The sequence below is a fragment of the Sturnus vulgaris genome, chromosome 2 (assembly GCF_052056855.1).
Source record: "Sturnus vulgaris isolate bStuVul1 chromosome 2, bStuVul1.hap1, whole genome shotgun sequence".
Taxonomy (NCBI): domain Eukaryota; kingdom Metazoa; phylum Chordata; class Aves; order Passeriformes; family Sturnidae; genus Sturnus; species Sturnus vulgaris.
Window position 1 is genome coordinate 34,324,254 of NC_142244.1, and position 16,787 is coordinate 34,341,040.

Here is a 16,787-nt window from a genome sequence, read left to right on the forward strand (position 1 = left end):
GTAATAGCATGCTCGAAGACCGACCCACTTCCAACCTGGAGAAGCTCCATTTCATTATTGGTAATGGCATCCTCAGGCCAGCCTTAAGGTTAGAAAACAAAACAAAGGCATGAACATGCCATTCTTTCCATTCCTTCTTCCTTGAGCTTTTCTTGAGCTATTCAAACAAGTGTGATATTAACTGCAGCTTTACAAAACTCTCGTTTTATAATTCTTATGGTTATGTTGCATAATGCAGGCTGGGCTGGATCATGTTCCTTACTGTACATATCAGGCCCGGTGGAAAGACCATGCAAAGGAATTCACACATTTCTGAAAGTCCTAATGACACTGGATTGGTTTTTTTTGAATGCCCACTCTTGTTCCTCACTGCTCTGTTTTCCATTTGACCATTGTATCTCTTATTTGTGTGAATATTTTAATGGTCTGCTAATGAAAAACTCAAACTCATTTCAGCTGCTAAATGAAGCATTCAAAAATTAGAAAGTGTCAAATGAAGGCCACTTGAACATCTCTGGTTTAGCCAATTTATGTGTTTATGTTTATTAATAGAAATTAATGTTTAAAAATTCCTCTTTTTTTATTGTTTAACTTTTAATTATTTTTTTTATTCCTATTGTAGGGATGAAATCTACTGTCAAATCTGCAAGCAGTTGACCCAGAACCCATCCAAAAGCAGCCATGCTAGGGGTTGGATCCTGATGTCCCTTTGTGTGGGATGTTTTGCTCCTTCAGAGAAGTTTGTGAAGGTAAATTGTAGATTACATTTGTCTAATGAATTATCTACCAATACCTTTTCTTCTCCACTTATGGGACCAGCTTTTCTCTTGAGTTCCACAGTAGAGGGAATACCAGTCTTTGGCAGAAATGAAGGTGGCACGGTTCCTAAGGAAATTGTTCGTGATCCCAAGTTTAATATCTAATGTCAGTCAGATGAGTCACTCCTGAAAATTGACTGTCTCTTTCCTTTGACTCTAAAGGTAATGTAGACAACCAAATTAGATGATGTCTCCTGCTTGTAGATGTGTGAAGATGTGATTAAGTGACTTCTGGTAGGAAGTTTGTTTGTGGGAGGCTGCAAGTGGAATTTACACAACCAGAATAGTCCACATTTCTCCTCTGTTTCCTATATGCAAAGATCTGTGCATTCAGCATCTACTGGCTTTGACAATATGACTTCAGGCATCTACCCTACCAAAACTGGCAAGGAATAGAAGACAGCCAATTATAAATATTAATTCATACTTTAAAAATGCACATAGAAAGGGAAGGATTTAATTTACGTGGAAGTACATTTGCAAAGGAGCTCTCTGAATGATACTGTGTTCCCCATCATGTGCCATATTGAAAACGTCCAGTTCCAAACAGCCACATGAGATGACATGTAACCCATCTTCAGCAGCACTGTAGATCAGCAGGACTGAAGTCAGTGGGAGATGCCAAGTGGCTGACACTTTTGAAAATCAGGTTGTTGTTAAGGATTTTCTTTTGTCTGGGCAAAGTTCTGTTGCCTAGATTTGATCAGTCTGCTTTCCAAATGAGTTGTAGAGTCATGGAATTGTTTGAGTTGGAAAAGACATCTAAGATCAAGTCCAACCACTGCCAACCCTATCACTAAAGCATGTCCACAGGTGCCATATCTGCATTTTTTTAATACTTCCAAGGATGATGATTCCACCAATTTCCTGGACAATTTGTTCCAGTGCCTGACTGGAAATAAAGATGTTCCATTAATCTCCATAGATATCAGATTAGGTACTGGGTGTTCAGCACTGAAAGAGCTGAAGCCAAGAATAGAAATGCCTCCTTCATCCCCAGGCCTTGTCAGTGTGAAATCTAATAAAGAAGATAAATCACTGGCAAAGTCACAGAAAATTTAATTATGTGTGGAAATGAGATCTGAGAAGTATGGCACAGGAAGTTGTGTTGGTTTCAATCTTTAATAACAGAAGATTACTTTAGGATAGTGAAACACTTGTCAGAAATAATTTATAAATAGTTCTGGAGACTCAGACAATAGAATCATACAATCACATGATCATGGAATCACAGAGGCATAGAATGGTTTGGGTTGGAAGGGATCTTTGTAAGTCATCTAGTTCAGCCCTGCTGCCAGGAGGGTGTTCCTTCCACTGGACCAGATTGCACAGAGTCCCATTCAGCCTGGCCTTGAATGTTTCCAGGGATGAGGCAGACACAGTTTTTCTTGACAACTTGTTCCAATGCCTTACCCCGCCCTCACAGGAAAGAATTTCTTCCTTATGCCCGGTCTACACCTGCCCTCTTTCGGTTTAAAGCAATTTCCCCTTGTCCTGTCATTCCATGCCCTTACCAAAAGTCCCTCTCCAGCTCTCCTGTAGCCCCTCTAAGTTCTGGAAGGTGCTCTAAAGACTCCCTGGAGCCTTCTCTTCTCCAGGCTGAGCAAACCCAACTCTCTCAACCTGTTTCTATAGCAGAGATGCTCCAGCCCTCTGAGCATCTTAGTGGCCTCCTCTGGACTTGCTCCAACAGCTCAACATCTTTCTTATGTTGGGGTCCTCAGAGCTGGATGCAGCACTCCAGGTGGGATTTGATTAGGGCAGAACAGGGGGGAAGAATCTCCTCCCTGGCCCTGCTGCAGCCCAGGACACGTTTGGCTTTCTGAGCTGTGAGTGCACACTGATGGGTTGAGCTTCTTGTCCATGAATACCCTCAAATCCTTCTCCCCAGGATCAGTCTCAATCCATTCTCTGCCCAGCCTGTATTTGTGTTTGGGATTGCCCCAGCCCAGGTGCAGGAAATTGCTCTTGTCCTTGCTGAGCTTCATGTGGTGAAGAACAGCTTAAGACCAACTCTTAAGCATGTCCAAGTCCCTCTGGATGGCATCCATTTTCTTCTATGATTCTGTCATTCAAAAGTATCAGTTAGAACTGAACATTTTAAAAAGGATTTCACTGTTAATGAGGCAAGGCTTCAACATGTATTCCAGCACCCAAATATTCACGTTATGCTTTGGACCCATTAGACACCTTTATTGCATCATGTGTTAAACATGGGCCAAGACACATTGGCACTCCTGTTCTTTGCACCTTTCCACCAACAGTGGGCCTAGGTGGGAAGGTTCAGTCACAAGGATGTAGGAATATGAAAAAATATGTAGCTGCATAGTTCATCATTAGCAATAGCATATTTAAAACTACACTTTTACATTGCATCAACTGCTTATGATCATTTGTAGCAGATCTCATCCCTACAACCTGGCTGTATTATATAGGTACTTCATATGTCTCTGTAAGTTATGATTGAAGAGATATCTGTCTCTCTAGCTGTGTTATTTGTGACTGACAGTGTTATAAAGCAGTCTGTGTTTCTGAAGGAATAGCTGTGTGTTATTGCTCAGAGAACTCTATAGAAAGTCTCTCAGAAAAATTTGATTTACAGATTTATTAGTCTTTGCTAACATTTTGGCCAAGATGTTTGTGTAATATTTTTAAGAGTGTTATCTTTCATATTGTGGAAATCACTGGATTTAATTATCTCTACAATAATGTGGTTGTATTTTTAACAGACACTGAAGTGCTTCAAATTCGGCTTTAGGCCAAAATGCAATTTAAAATCTAAGGACATATCTGTTTAATGTCACTGTGAAAGATCTTTTGTGCTGTCAGTTAAATGTTCTGAGTGGCATTCACTTACAATTCCCCTGAATCGTTACTTACACATCTTTTTCATTCTCTCCAATCTTTTTGGCCAACACTCAATAACATTTTATAACACATCTTTCAAATACAAAGATAGAAATCAGTGGCAGCAATAGCAGGAACAGAAAAGCTGCTGCTCTGGCTTAAATCAAGGATCTATCTAGTCTGGTATCTTATCTCCTCTGAGACCAGAAAGGCACAGTAGAAGAACAAGGCAAGGATGCAGACTGTCCTACTCTCTCTCAGCTTCCAGTAATGTGATGTAGGAACATCCAAGCCTGAGTGGTATTACTGTCATTTGTCACAGAAGGCTTTTCTACAATAAAACATTACTTTTTGCAAGTACTTGGCCTCTTAAGCCAAAGGTCTAAACAACATGTTCCCTGCTGCCAACAGTATTTAAGGAACTTTATCAACGGAGGCCCCCCAGGTTATGCTCCCTATTGTGAAGAGAGGCTGAGGCGGACGTTTGCCAATGGGACAAGGACACAGCCACCCAGCTGGCTGGAGCTGCAGGTATGAGCCCCTCCGTGTCCTCCCCAGGGAGCTGAGGCTCAGGGTTTAAGCCTTTCACTGTCACAAGAACCACATCTCTGTCAGGACAGAATGTGTGACAACAAAATGCCTATTTCTGTCAACAATTTTCACATAATTCCAACATATTGCGTTCCCTGTATGTCCTGGATTTGCTCCAGAGTATGTTGAAGATCGATCCTTTTGGTTGCATCAGTATTTGTAAATTAAATGTATACTCTTGGCATTGAGGCCAGCTGGCACAGAGCAAGCCCCCGTGTGTTCAAAGAAACTATCTTCCAGATGAAGGGTGGCTGCAGGCAAACTGCCTCCTGTGAGTGATCCCTGGGACTTGTTCGGGGATAATTATAGCTGGAACGGGCAGTTTGTGCAAAAATTGCTCATTTTCTAATCTGGTTTGCAAGCATAAATAGCTGTGCTCCAGTGTCCATAGGCATTCCCAAGGATGCTTACATTTACTGGATTAGGCACCTTGATGACTGAATGTATTAAATAAAATAGCTGTGACTTCCAAGTGCTTCCAGTGACTGAATGTACACGATCCTGTTGATAAATATGGTATGGTAGCACTGGAAAGTAGCCAGTCAGTGGGATCAGGAATTAGTAAGTGGTTACCAGAGTGGGGTGGAAGAGTATGCAGGTAAATAGTATTGAAATACACATAGTATTATAAAGTTTGACTTTAATCCTTTAGGCGACCAAATCCAAGAAACCAATCATGCTGCCTGTCACATTTATGGATGGGACAACAAAGACACTGTTGACAGACTCTGCAACAACTGCTAAAGAGCTCTGTAATTCTTTGGCCGACAAAATCAGCCTGAAGGACAGATTTGGCTTTTCGCTCTACATTGCACTTTTTGACAAGGTATATCTTAAGTTCTGTTCCTGAATAGTTCTGGTAAAGAAGGGAGAGGTTCTCCTTGCTGTCACATAACTTCCAGAAGGCAGAGGGATTATTTATACAGTGCAAGTGTCAGCATGATTTTCACAAAAAGAGTAGTCAAACTCTGGAGCTGAGTTGTAGGAAAATCTCTCTCCTTGGAGATATTCAGAATTTAACAGGAAAATTACAGAGAAACCTATTCAAAGATGCACCTGTTCTGACCAGTGTGGTGGACCAGAAACCTTCAGAAATTCCTTCTTCCTACATACTTATGTGCTGCTATTCTCTAACTCTCAGTTAAGCTTATTAGAGATGAATTTCCAGTAAAACATCCTACCTGGATTTTTATGCAAGGGAGCCAATTAAATTTAATTGGAAAACTAACAGTTGAAATTAAGCTTCCAAAATGAGCTAAAATCCAAACTGCTGTGCCTGCTTTGGCATTTAATCTGATTTATTTAACCTAAAAACATATCTTTTTCAGAAATTCTGTTAAAATAAAGATGAGCATAAATGAGAGGGGTAAAGCTTCATCAGGTGAGACAACAGCTGCAAGTCAATGAAACTCAAGTATTCCAAGAGCCACTATGTAGGAGGATGAAATATATTCTCACCTACAGATGTGGTCACCTCTGCCTCTAGGTGGAGAAGAAAATTGTTTATACTCTGTCTTCTTCATCTTTTTTGAGGAGACATTCAGCAAGGGATGCTAAGTCTGAGGAGATATAGTCCTTTGGGGGCTTCATGGCAGACGCAAATGAAAAGGCAGATAAATTTCTATAACAGGACAGGCCTTTTTATTCTGGGTTATTCTGATGCTTAGCTAGGATGGATCTAAGTCCATGACATTGAAAAAGTGTGTTTCAAAGCACAGTATGAATCAACAATAGTTTAAAATGGGACCATTGGCTCTGCTGATTCATATTGATGCTCTCCTTTCAGTTTGGGTGGGAAACTGGAGCTCAAAATGGAATGGCTCACCCAGCCATGCTTCAGAACTTGGCTGGCTAGACGACATAGAACCACTGATTCTTTTAATTATTTGGATTGTAAAGGTAGCCTGAGTGAATCAAAAATAGCTCTCTCTACCTAAAAAGGTCTGCATTTGGTCAGGTGGATGCCACGTTTCTCTCTGCCGTGCCCAGGTGTCCTCGCTGGGGAGTGGCAATGACCACGTGATGGATGCTGTGTCCCAGTGCGAGCAGTACGCCAAGGAGCAGGGAGCGCAGGAGCGCAACGCGCCGTGGCGCCTCTTCTTCAGGAAAGAGATCTTCACTCCCTGGCACAACCCCAGTGAGGACAACGTGGCCACCAATCTCATCTACCAGCAGATCGTGAGAGGGGTGAAGTTTGGGGAGTACCGGTGTGACAAGGTATGTGACTTCCCAGTCTGGTCCAACAAGGATCTTTGAGACAGGGAAATAGGTTACAACAAAGGGAATGATAAATATTCATCCCTGGACAGCCATTAGCTTAGGCATTATGGTATTCCCGTGGAAAATAGGATGGATGGATGGATGGATGGATGGATGGATGGATGGATGGATGGATGGATGGATGTTGTGATGACTTGGTGACAGCATTAACTTGGTTTGCTTGGCTCCCACAGGAAGAAGATCTGGCAGAACTGGCTTCCCAGCAGTACTACGTGGACTATGGGTCAGAGATGGTACTGGAAAGGCTGCTAAATCTAATTCCATCCTACATTCCGGACAGAGAGATCACAGCTTCAAAAACCGTGGAAAAATGGGCTCAGCTCATTATAGCTGCACATAAAAAGGTGGGGACAAAGGATGGCCTGTCAAGGGCCACATCCTACTTCAGTAGCTTCATGTGCCTTTTAAACATATGTCAGCTCTTAGCCTGGCCTGAAGCTAAAACTACAAGAAAGGGCAGGGCTTGTACTAACCATATTCAGCTTTACCATTCGTTTTTATGCAAGATCTGACAGAAGATATCCTGCAGAGATTTACTGTGAAATGCAAAACCCCATCTCTGGGGTGGCGTTCCTGTTACACAAGATTGTGGTGTTACCAGTTGTATTACAGAGGTGGTTCATGTCTCTAGGTAATGTCAAGACCTTATTGTGCCAAGCATTGTATAAAACCTCCCTGACTTCAGTTAGAACATTTGTGACACTCTCACACAGCAACACTTTCCATAACTCATTACCCAGTACTCGTGACCACTCATGAGATGTGATGTTCCTAGCATGAGGATGGGCATTCATTTAACATCAGGAGCCAGCTTCAGATTAGGATCCCTACTATGGAAACATCTCCATGTGCATTAGGAGTCTCACTTCAACTTACCTGTCAGTGGAAACATGGGGATCCACTTGGATCTTGCACATCCTCCATCAGCCTGTCAGCTTTGTACAGAAATGTCAGGTGTCTAAGGATGCCCTAAATAAAGGGCTTAAGGGCTGATGGGTGTCCGCTTCCAGCTAAAGGAATGTCAAGCTGAGAAGTAAACACTTACTTTAGGGAAACCCACAGTCAGCTGAGATGAACCTCACTGAGATTGGTCACTCCAGATGCTTGCCCAGCCTTCTTCAAGTCAAGTTATTCCATAAAGTGGGAACTGAAGGCCAGGACTTTGCCCAATTGTCACGCATTCCTGTAGTCGTTTGGCACTTAGCCACACTGAGACCTCCATTAATATTTGTTCCAAGATCTTCAGGTTACATGGATTGATTTTCCTTGCTCTCTTCCTGGATATAATTGTGTTTTGCTTCATGATAGTTGTGGTTTGCTTTTTCTGTAGGGAATTTATACTCAGAAGAGAGCAGACCCAAAAAAGGTCAAGGAAGAAGTAGTGGATTTTGCACGTTTCAAGTGGCCTTTGCTGTTTTCTCGGTTTTATGAAGCCTTCAAATTCTCAGGTAAGTCAGTACAGCACATCCCCAGAGCACAGATGCTCTAAGCAAAAGGAAGGAGATAAGGGGATTCCACAGACAAGAAGGGGACCATCTACCTGGTCTTTTTTGGATGCATTATTTTTGTTGCATCCTGATTAGCAATGGCTCAGGCTATGGGTCTGCCACTATTTCTCTCCCTTAAAAAAAGCACATTGCATCCTCCTTTGAAATATTTTCTGTATCCTAAGACCCTTCATGATCTGATTGAATGTCTTGTCTTCAACCCAGGGCCAAGCCTGCCTAAAAATGATGTGATTGTAGCTGTCAACTGGACAGGGGTGTACTTTGTGGATGAACAGGAGCAGGTTCTCTTAGAGCTCTCTTTCCCAGAGATCACAGCTGTGTCAAGCAGCAGGTAAGGAGGAATAGACTTGGCTGGCATAGATCAGTCTTTTTGCAGGCGCTGCCTCACATGTCATTGTGTTTCATGTTTATGTCTCCTATAAAAATATATCCCAGAGGAGGAAAGCTGCAAGGGCAGAGTTTCACCCTGGCCACCATTAAAGGAGATGAATACACTTTCACCTCCAACAATGCAGAGGATATCCGGGACCTGGTGGTGACCTTCCTTGAAGGACTGAGGAAACGATCCAAGTATGTGGTCACTCTCCAAGACAACCCAAATCCAGGCAAGTAAATAGGCCAGCTCAGTGGTAAGCATATAGATAGATTTAATATTCCTGAGGAATTGGAAAAAAAAGTCAAGCCACTGGTTGGTTTTTTTTGCAGTGGGAGAAGAATCTGGGTTCCTCAGCTTCCTTAAAGGAGACCTGATAGTTCTGGACCAGGACACAGGAGAACAAGTGATGAACTCGGGGTGGGCGAATGGCTTCAATGAACGGACCAAGCAGAGAGGGGATTTCCCAACTGATTCCGTCTATGTCTTGCCTACTGTCACCATGCCTCCACTGGAGATCGTGGTAAGCAGTCTAATGGATTTACACAACTTGGTACAATGTCCAGGGAGGTCAAAGCTTTCATGAAGTGCTTAGATCTGGCCAGAGTCTCCCCGAAGGTAAGGCAGAAACCAGAGTGGATGAGAGAGGTGACAAGTTGTCCAAGGCAAAAGTGATCTCAGCTTTTCTGCTGGTCTTGGCACTCAGGACACCACAAACTTGTGACTTGGAATATCCGTGTATTGTGCTGAATCCTTCCAGCTGGCCTGATTGCTTTAAAGGTGTATTTGTGGTAGGAGGGAACTGCTACATTCACATATGGAGCTCTAGGTTCCAGAGCACATTACCTTCCTTAGGAAATGATCCACACTGTGGAAATACTTGTTATTCCTTGCATTAGTGACTGAGAATGACAGCTGCAGAATTCTGAGTGTTAACAGGAATTAATGGCTTATTCTCATTTTCACTGTTCTTGTTTTGTATCTGCTTTCTCCCTTTGAATACATCAGATATATTTTATTTCAAATACACCAGGTAACAGAGAGCTTTTCATCCCACAGGCGCTGGTCACAATGACCCCTGACCAACGACAAGATGTCATCAGAACCTCTCAGATGGCAGTTTCAGACAGTGAAGAAAGAGTAAAGCCCTACACCTTGGAGGAATTTTCCTACGATTATTTTAGGTGATTTTTTTAAACCATTCTCAAAAATTATAGGAATCCATTTGCAGGTAGCTTGGGGATGAGGAAAAGTTTGCTACTGAAAAAGACTCTGAATACTCCATTTTACTTTGTACAACTGCAACCTCTGGTTTAGGTCATGGCATATGAAATGCAGGTTTTCCACAGACCAGGTTTTATAAAGGATTTCTTCTCAGCAGAGGTGTAGCAATTTGAAATTTAATATTATGTGGGAAGATGTGCTTAGGCTATAAAGGCATTTTCATCTCAGCTCCAGCAATTTAAATGTGCACCACTGCTGAATGCAGCTGACCAAAGCTCCCACTTCTGTTTGGATGGGCTGGCAATCCAGACAGACAGATCAGATCCTCTGGGATGTCTTCTACTTACAGGCTTATACTGCTAGGTGATATTCTTTCAGTGTGGCTGCCCTGATCATTCATTGCCATCATTCTTCCTGTGGTTAGAAGCTTTTTAGGATAGGGTAGGTGATTGTGGTGTAATTACTGGGGTAGGGTCTATAAGAGACTCTTCTGAGCCATAGGAATGTACAAGTGGTTATCTTTGAGCAGAACTGGAGCTGGATATTTGCTAAATTGTGATGTCCCATTTTGGGTAAGAGTTCATTATCCAGGTGCTGTGAGCAGCTGTCCTAGGTGAAATATTGGCCATAAGCTGTTCCTATTATCCCTGTAATCTCTCCATCTCTTGCTTTGCATTTGCCATCAGACCACCTCCAAAGCACACCCTCAGCCGGGTCATGATCACCAAGAGCCGTGGAAAGGACAAGCTGTGGTGTTACACCCGCGAGCCCATCAAACAGCCACTGCTGAAGAAGATCCTGGGCAGCGAAGAGCTGTCCCAAGAAGCCTGTATGGCCTTTATTGATATCCTTCTTCTGCTTGGGAGTGCCCTTGGGCAACAGGCCTGACAGGGAAAGGGCTGAACAGGTTCTTTAGGGCCCCAAGCAAAGCCCAAAGGAAGGTTTGTAGTCCCTCTTAAGGGCTGTGGGACCATGTCACAGGCTTGGAGATGGGTCTGCACTATAATTCTGTACTTAAAGCATCTTTGAAATCTGAGGTGTGTCTACTTCTTAATCAATGAGAATTCGGGGACCAGTTATTGAGTAGTGCTGGTCCACACTCACTAGTTTGGTTCAGCTGACTCTCTGCCAGGTGCACCTGCTGTGGGTGGCCACAGCCCTAGTCAGTGTGGACACAGAACAATCCACATGGCCTTGGGGACAGAGTTTGATGCCTGAATATCCTTCTGCAGCCACTTCTGTAGTCATGTGTAGGATGTCTGTAACAATATCATCAACAGAGGGGCTTCACCACATATCCCAGTTAGCTCGTCCTTGACTCCCACCTCCCACCTGTGCTGAAATATATGGGTGACTACCCATCCAAAAGGACCCGCTCAGTCAATGAGCTGACAGACCAAATATTTGAAGGTGCCTTGAAAGCTGAACCCCTAAAGGATGAAATCTACTGCCAGACCCTCAAGCAGCTCACAGACAACCACATCAAGTAAGAGTCACTGATTCCCCTTGGTCCAAATGCACTAGACTGTGTTGGGCAAAGCAGATTTGAAGTGTCCGTGCCACGAATGATTTTTTTCCTCCTGGGTCTCTCCTTGTGCAGATACAGTGAAGAGAAAGGCTGGGAGCTGTTGTGGTTGTGTACAGGCCTTTTCCCTCCCAGTAACATCCTCCTGCCCCATGTCCAGAGGTTCCTGCAGTCCCGGAAACATCACCCCTTGGCAGCAGACTGCATCCAGAGACTCCAGAAAGCCTTGAGGTATGGCACTGAGAGATCTCCTTGTCCTGACCGCACACAACATCCAAATATGGGTGAAAAAATACAGCTGGGAGATGTTTTGGTGACTGGGGGCACAGTGATAGCTCACAGCCTCTCTCTCTATTCCACCAAACTGATTGAAAAGGACATTGGATTGCTGATAATGGTTGCAGAAAAATAGAAATTAATCAACTTTGTACAGGTCCATTTAAGTCACTTCTTTTTAGGAGGGGAAAAAAAATCTTAAGAAAGTAGCTGAAGCTACTCTAAAAGAATATGCATTAAAAAGGGAAGATTTAAACAAAGAATTCTCGCTATGATGAGGCTGTGACACTTGCCACCTCCTGTTTTGCAGGAATGGATCCAGAAAATACCCACCCCATCTGGTAGAAGTGGAAGCCATTCAACACAAAACGACCCAAATTTTCCACAAGGTTTACTTCCCTGATGACACTGATGAGGTAAGTGGGGGAGAAGGAAATTCTTTTCTATCAGTAGAGCTGTCAATTTCCTTATTAAAATCTCAGAAGAGGCTCATATTGGTTCTGATTCAGAAAAGCTCAGCCTTCCCAGAAGCTTCCAGACCAAAGCATTACAAGGAAAATCCATCCTTGTCTACTCGGATTTGTTGTGTTTTTCAAGACATGGGTGCTTTGCTGGTGTTCACTGGAGGCTTTAGAGTATGACTCCAGAAACGGGGAAACTGAATAGGTTCATCCATTCACTCACAGTAGCTTACAGACCTTGGCTCTCAGTTATTTCGAGCCTAAACCAACAGGTATTTTCCACCCAGCAATACCCAGAGGGGTACCATGATGCACCCCCCTGGGAACTGGGGAGACTACTGCAGCAGTAGCAATTAGGTGACTGAAATTACCCCTTCTGATCTGAGATGACACAGAAATCATACCTGCACTCAGGAAGCTCTCACTAAGCCCTTACATGCTGATAAGGCAGCTATATTGCTGGCAGAGCAGATAGGCATGTCCTTGCAGATACTGCTGTCTCATCTACTGATTAGTCTTCCTATGAGGCTCACATCTCTCTCTTCCCTCATACCCTTGGGTATGACTAAATTTCTGTATTTTCAAGTGGGTTTATTTGTAAAACAGTCCACACCCATAGAGAGAAAAGGATGATTCTTCTGCAGCAGCTGTGAGTGCTCTTGTTTATCTGTATTGGAGAGTTGAGAGAACTCTTGAGGTTTCTCATCACGTTGAGTATTTTTTCCTACATGACCAGCAATGAGCATGACACTACTTCATACATATGCATCTGTGTGAGAGCCAGTAGAAGGAGGCAGTGGTGGCTTCTGCACTTGGATGGGTTTGCTGTGATCCATTTGGCCATGGAAGTCACCAGGTGGACTGGCAGAGTAGCATCATTCCAGTACAACATGGATCTGCACTGAAGTGCTGCTGAGCATTAGCAGCACCGAATCCCAGATCAGACTCTGGTGGGATGCAGAACATGAGTCCTGGTAATTTGGTGGTTCAGTTGTGCATGTGGTCATCAGAAACTTAAGTTTCTTAAACTACTATGAGCTGAATCTCAGTAAGGAGGCAGAGCAAAACTGAGGCAATGTAAATGCTGAGCACAGCTCAAAAGGCAAAACCAGAATTGGGATGTGCATACAGATGGGACAGACCTTTAAGCATCCCATCCTTTAGATATCCATAAAACAGGAATAATTTTTCCTCTATTCAGCTATCTAGAAACCACACACCTGGCTTAGATCTGGTCTAAGCCAGGCATCTGACTTCCTCATCATCACTGGAGAGATAGTTGGGACAAATCAGCCTGGAGGTCTCTCACTCTGTCTTTCCCACCCCTCTTCCTTCAAACAAATAGTTCTGACACTTCACTGTAAGATCAGAAAAATCTCTTGCATTGCCTGGAGAGCTCTGGACAAGCCAGCACAGGATAGAGATACAGCATCACAAAGCACAGTGGTACAACAGTAGCATGACAGAGCTTCTGCAGATATCCCTTCCAGTGCCCAGAGCCCCAGTCCACAATGTCACTGATTTCACTGATGGTGGGCATCTAAACCCCTCTGTGCATGTGCACCTGGAGCTCCTCAGAGCAAAACGTGGAAATTAACCCTTAGATAGCAGTGGTGATCTTCCTCTCTTTGTAGGCATTTGAGGTGGAATCCAGCACGAAAGCCAAGGACTTCTGCCAGAACATCTCCAACAGGCTGCTCCTGAAGTCCTCTGAGGGTTTCAGCCTCTTCGTCAAAATCTCTGACAAGGTGAGTGACCCCCCCCAGAGGCTGAGGTAGCCCTGAGGTACTCGGGACAGCCTGCTTGCCAGTGGGGACACATTGGTGGAGCCAGAGCTGTGTGGTGAGAAGCATTTCTCCACAAGCTGTGGGGCATTTCTAAGTCAGATCTGACCTGATACAAGTGAGGTTTGCACTCCCACAGCCTGGACTTAGAGCAGCTACCCCAAAGGACTTAAAGCACAGACAGGCAAAGCTCTCCTAGCCTGTTGCTGAGTTGGGTTTATAAGAAAGGACTAAGTAAGAAAAATGTGCAGCTTAGAGCTGCCTCTGGAAACTGGGAGAAATCTTTGGAGATAGTCATCAGGAAGGGAAAGGAAGTGTTGTAGTTGCAAGAAGGAGTAATGGGTGAAATTAGAGCCAGAGCCTAAAGCAAAGTGGCATTGGCTTTCTCACATCAGCAGCTTATAACACATCAGTGTAAGAAGTACAAAGCAGTGAGCAGCAACTACAGGAGGTGGGCTGGGCAATGGGCAACCTTACCTGTGGAGTCCTGCCACTTGTTTGGGGCACCACAATTTAAGAAGGAAATAAAGCTATTAGAGAGGGCTATGACAATGGTGAAGGTCCTTGAGGAGAAGCTGTGTGAGGAGCTGAGGTCACTTGGCTTGTTCAGCCTGGAGAAGAGGAGACTGAGGACAGACCTCATTGCAGTCTGTAACTTCCTCTTGAGGGGAAGAAGAGGGGAAGACACTGATCTCTTCTCTGGGGTCACCAGTGATGGGACTCAAGGGAATGGCATGAAGCTGTGTCAGAGGATATTTAGGATGAATATTGGGAAAGGGCTCTTCACATAAAGGGTGGTTTGGCACTGGACCAGGCTCCCCAGGGAGGCAGTCATGGCACCAGAGTTCAAGGAATATTTGTACAATGCTGTCAGGCACATGGTGTGATTCTTAAAGATATCCTGTGCAGGGACAGAAGATGGACTTTGATGATCTTTCTGGGTCCCTTCCAACTCGGGATATTCTGTGATCCTATTGTATGACTCACTTGCTCAGCCTTCGTGACTATGTGTTATGTTCTCCAGGTCATCAGTGTGCCAGAGGGAGATTTCTTCTTTGACTTTGTGAGACACCTGACAGACTGGATAAAGAAAGCAAGACCAGCAAAAGATGGTAAGGATGACTTTTTCCAGTATGGGTCACACACAGCCTTCCTACAGCCCTCCAGCCCTTTCGAACAAGACTGACCACAGTCTGCCACAAGCATTGCAACAGGCTGTTCACAGCAGTGGTGGAATCACTGTCCTCTAGTGTTCAAAAAATGTAGATATGTGCTTAGGGACATGGTATACTGTTGCTCCTGGCAGTGTTAGGTTAATAGTTGGACTCAATCTTAGAGGTCTTTTCCAACCTCAGTGATTCTGTGATCTGTTGGGCCACACTGATGGGAGTGGTGCTCTCTGCACCATCCCTGGGGACATCACCTGGGAGATGATCCATCCAGGAGCAGCAAAACCTCTGTTCAAAGGCTAGTCCTGGCCCATATGAGAAGCACCTGCTGGAGGGCATCTCTCCAGGAAGTGCCTACAGGAAGGTGTCAGTGGTGGGATTCATCTCACCTCACTGACCACATCCAAAGTGGAACTGGCTGCAGCTCTGCTGAATTTACCAGTGGCTGCAAGACACAGGGTACAGCTCCTCTGTCCAGTGTTAGGCATGGGTACTATCAGTGAAGTACAGTTGTGCAAGTGAACCCAGACACTTTTGCCACTTTATTAAAGCTTTGCATGGCAGTGATGTGGTTTGTTCTGCAAAGTCAGGACCCCGTCGGCCTTGTGAATGCCCCTGTCCCTGGGGGTTGTGATGGCACATGGGCACTGCTGGATGCAGACACTGATTGCCAGCTGATTCTCACACTATTGCTCCTATGTTTGCTTCACTTGCACAGGTATAGTGCCTTCCCTCACCTATCAAGTGTTCTTCATGAAAAAACTGTGGACCAACACAATGCCTGGAAAAGACTCGATGGCAGACTCAATCTTCCACTATTACCAGGTACGCCAGGACTCTGCAATAGCAGTGGAGACTTGAGAGGGATTAGGAGTAGGTTGCAAACACTTGTCCATCTGCAGATGTTCCCAGGGAACAGCCTCTTAGCCACGGGCTGGATACCTCCCAAACTCCATTTAACATCTGAGGATGACAGTCCACGGACATCCTCTCTATCCCTGTGTTGTTCTTCCTTCCATGCAGGAGTTACCAAAGTACCTGCGTGGCTACCACAAGTGCTCACGGGAAGAGGTCCTGCAACTGGCGGCTCTCATCTACCGGGTCAAGTTTGAGGATGACAAGTCCTATTTCCCCAGCATTCCCAAACTCCTGAAGGAGCTGGTGCCTCAGGACCTCATCCGGCAGCTCTCTCCAGATGACTGGAAAAGGGTAAACCAGCAGCTTGATTCATACTCTAGGCCTGGCTGGGAGAAGCCCAGTCTCTCAGGTGACTTGTCTGGCATTCAGTGTTGAACTGCCAGAATCAGTGACACCTGGTCCTTCTTGAGCCTTACCAGAGCTTCAGTTTCCCTGGCACCACTGAGAGGAGAAATTGTACATGAATGCTCACATACACATGCCTTGCCTTGAGTTTTCTTTGTCCTGAGACTGTGGCTGTCCTGATAGATGCAAAGCCAGATGGAAACATGCTAAGAGATAGTCTCGTGAAGAGGTAGTATGTCATTTAATGCAGACTACTGAGTAAAGGGGTCTGATTTACACAGGGAGAAATGTGGCACAGGTGCAAACTGATCTAGCCTTAAAATATTAGAAGTGTCTCACTGTCAAGAAATAGTCTGGTAAGTCCTTTCTGTTTCTTATCTGATATCAACATCTCTGGGCTGAAGATCTCTCAGTCTCCTCTGCTGCATGAATTGGATAATCAAATTTTATAATCTCTTTAATGGAATCACCAGCTCAGCTTATCTAAAAAGAACCTGCCTTGATTCCAGACCCTGCTCCAGTGACCAGCCAGCACTTTTTTGAAGTGTTACTGGAACAGAGGCTAGAACCAAACATCAAGACCAGGTTGGACAGGATCCAGAGCAACCTGTTCTAGTGGAAGGCAGCCCTGTCCACTGCAGGAGAGTTGGACTAGATGATCTTTCAAA

The 16,787-nt window shown here is 44.4% G+C and overlaps 1 protein-coding gene across 8 annotated transcripts in view; it reads left to right on the forward strand.

Moving 5' to 3' along the window:
• Positions 1-16,787, forward strand: part of MYO7A (myosin VIIA) — a 99,547-nt gene that overhangs the window by 78,226 nt on the left and 4,534 nt on the right. For 4 of the 8 annotated variants that reach the window (XM_088159212.1, XM_088159216.1, XM_088159214.1 and 1 more), the window contains 19 exons: positions 1-88; positions 623-749; positions 4,077-4,196; positions 4,909-5,082; positions 6,246-6,473; positions 6,710-6,880; positions 7,867-7,984; positions 8,249-8,375; positions 8,456-8,649; positions 8,750-8,940; positions 9,477-9,601; positions 10,328-10,485; positions 10,974-11,127; positions 11,242-11,397; positions 11,753-11,858; positions 13,538-13,651; positions 14,712-14,799; positions 15,575-15,681; positions 15,880-16,065. The exon at positions 1-88 is cut by the window's left edge and continues 40 nt beyond it. In XM_088159212.1, the coding sequence (XP_088015338.1) occupies positions 1-88; positions 623-749; positions 4,077-4,196; positions 4,909-5,082; positions 6,246-6,473; positions 6,710-6,880; positions 7,867-7,984; positions 8,249-8,375; positions 8,456-8,649; positions 8,750-8,940; positions 9,477-9,601; positions 10,328-10,485; positions 10,974-11,127; positions 11,242-11,397; positions 11,753-11,858; positions 13,538-13,651; positions 14,712-14,799; positions 15,575-15,681; positions 15,880-16,065 (2,732 nt within the window). The remainder of the gene's footprint in view (positions 89-622; positions 750-4,076; positions 4,197-4,908; positions 5,083-6,245; positions 6,474-6,709; positions 6,881-7,866; positions 7,985-8,248; positions 8,376-8,455; positions 8,650-8,749; positions 8,941-9,476; positions 9,602-10,327; positions 10,486-10,973; positions 11,128-11,241; positions 11,398-11,752; positions 11,859-13,537; positions 13,652-14,711; positions 14,800-15,574; positions 15,682-15,879; positions 16,066-16,787) is intronic. The other 4 variants (XM_088159213.1, XM_088159217.1, XM_088159215.1 and 1 more) reach the window with 1 other exon arrangement.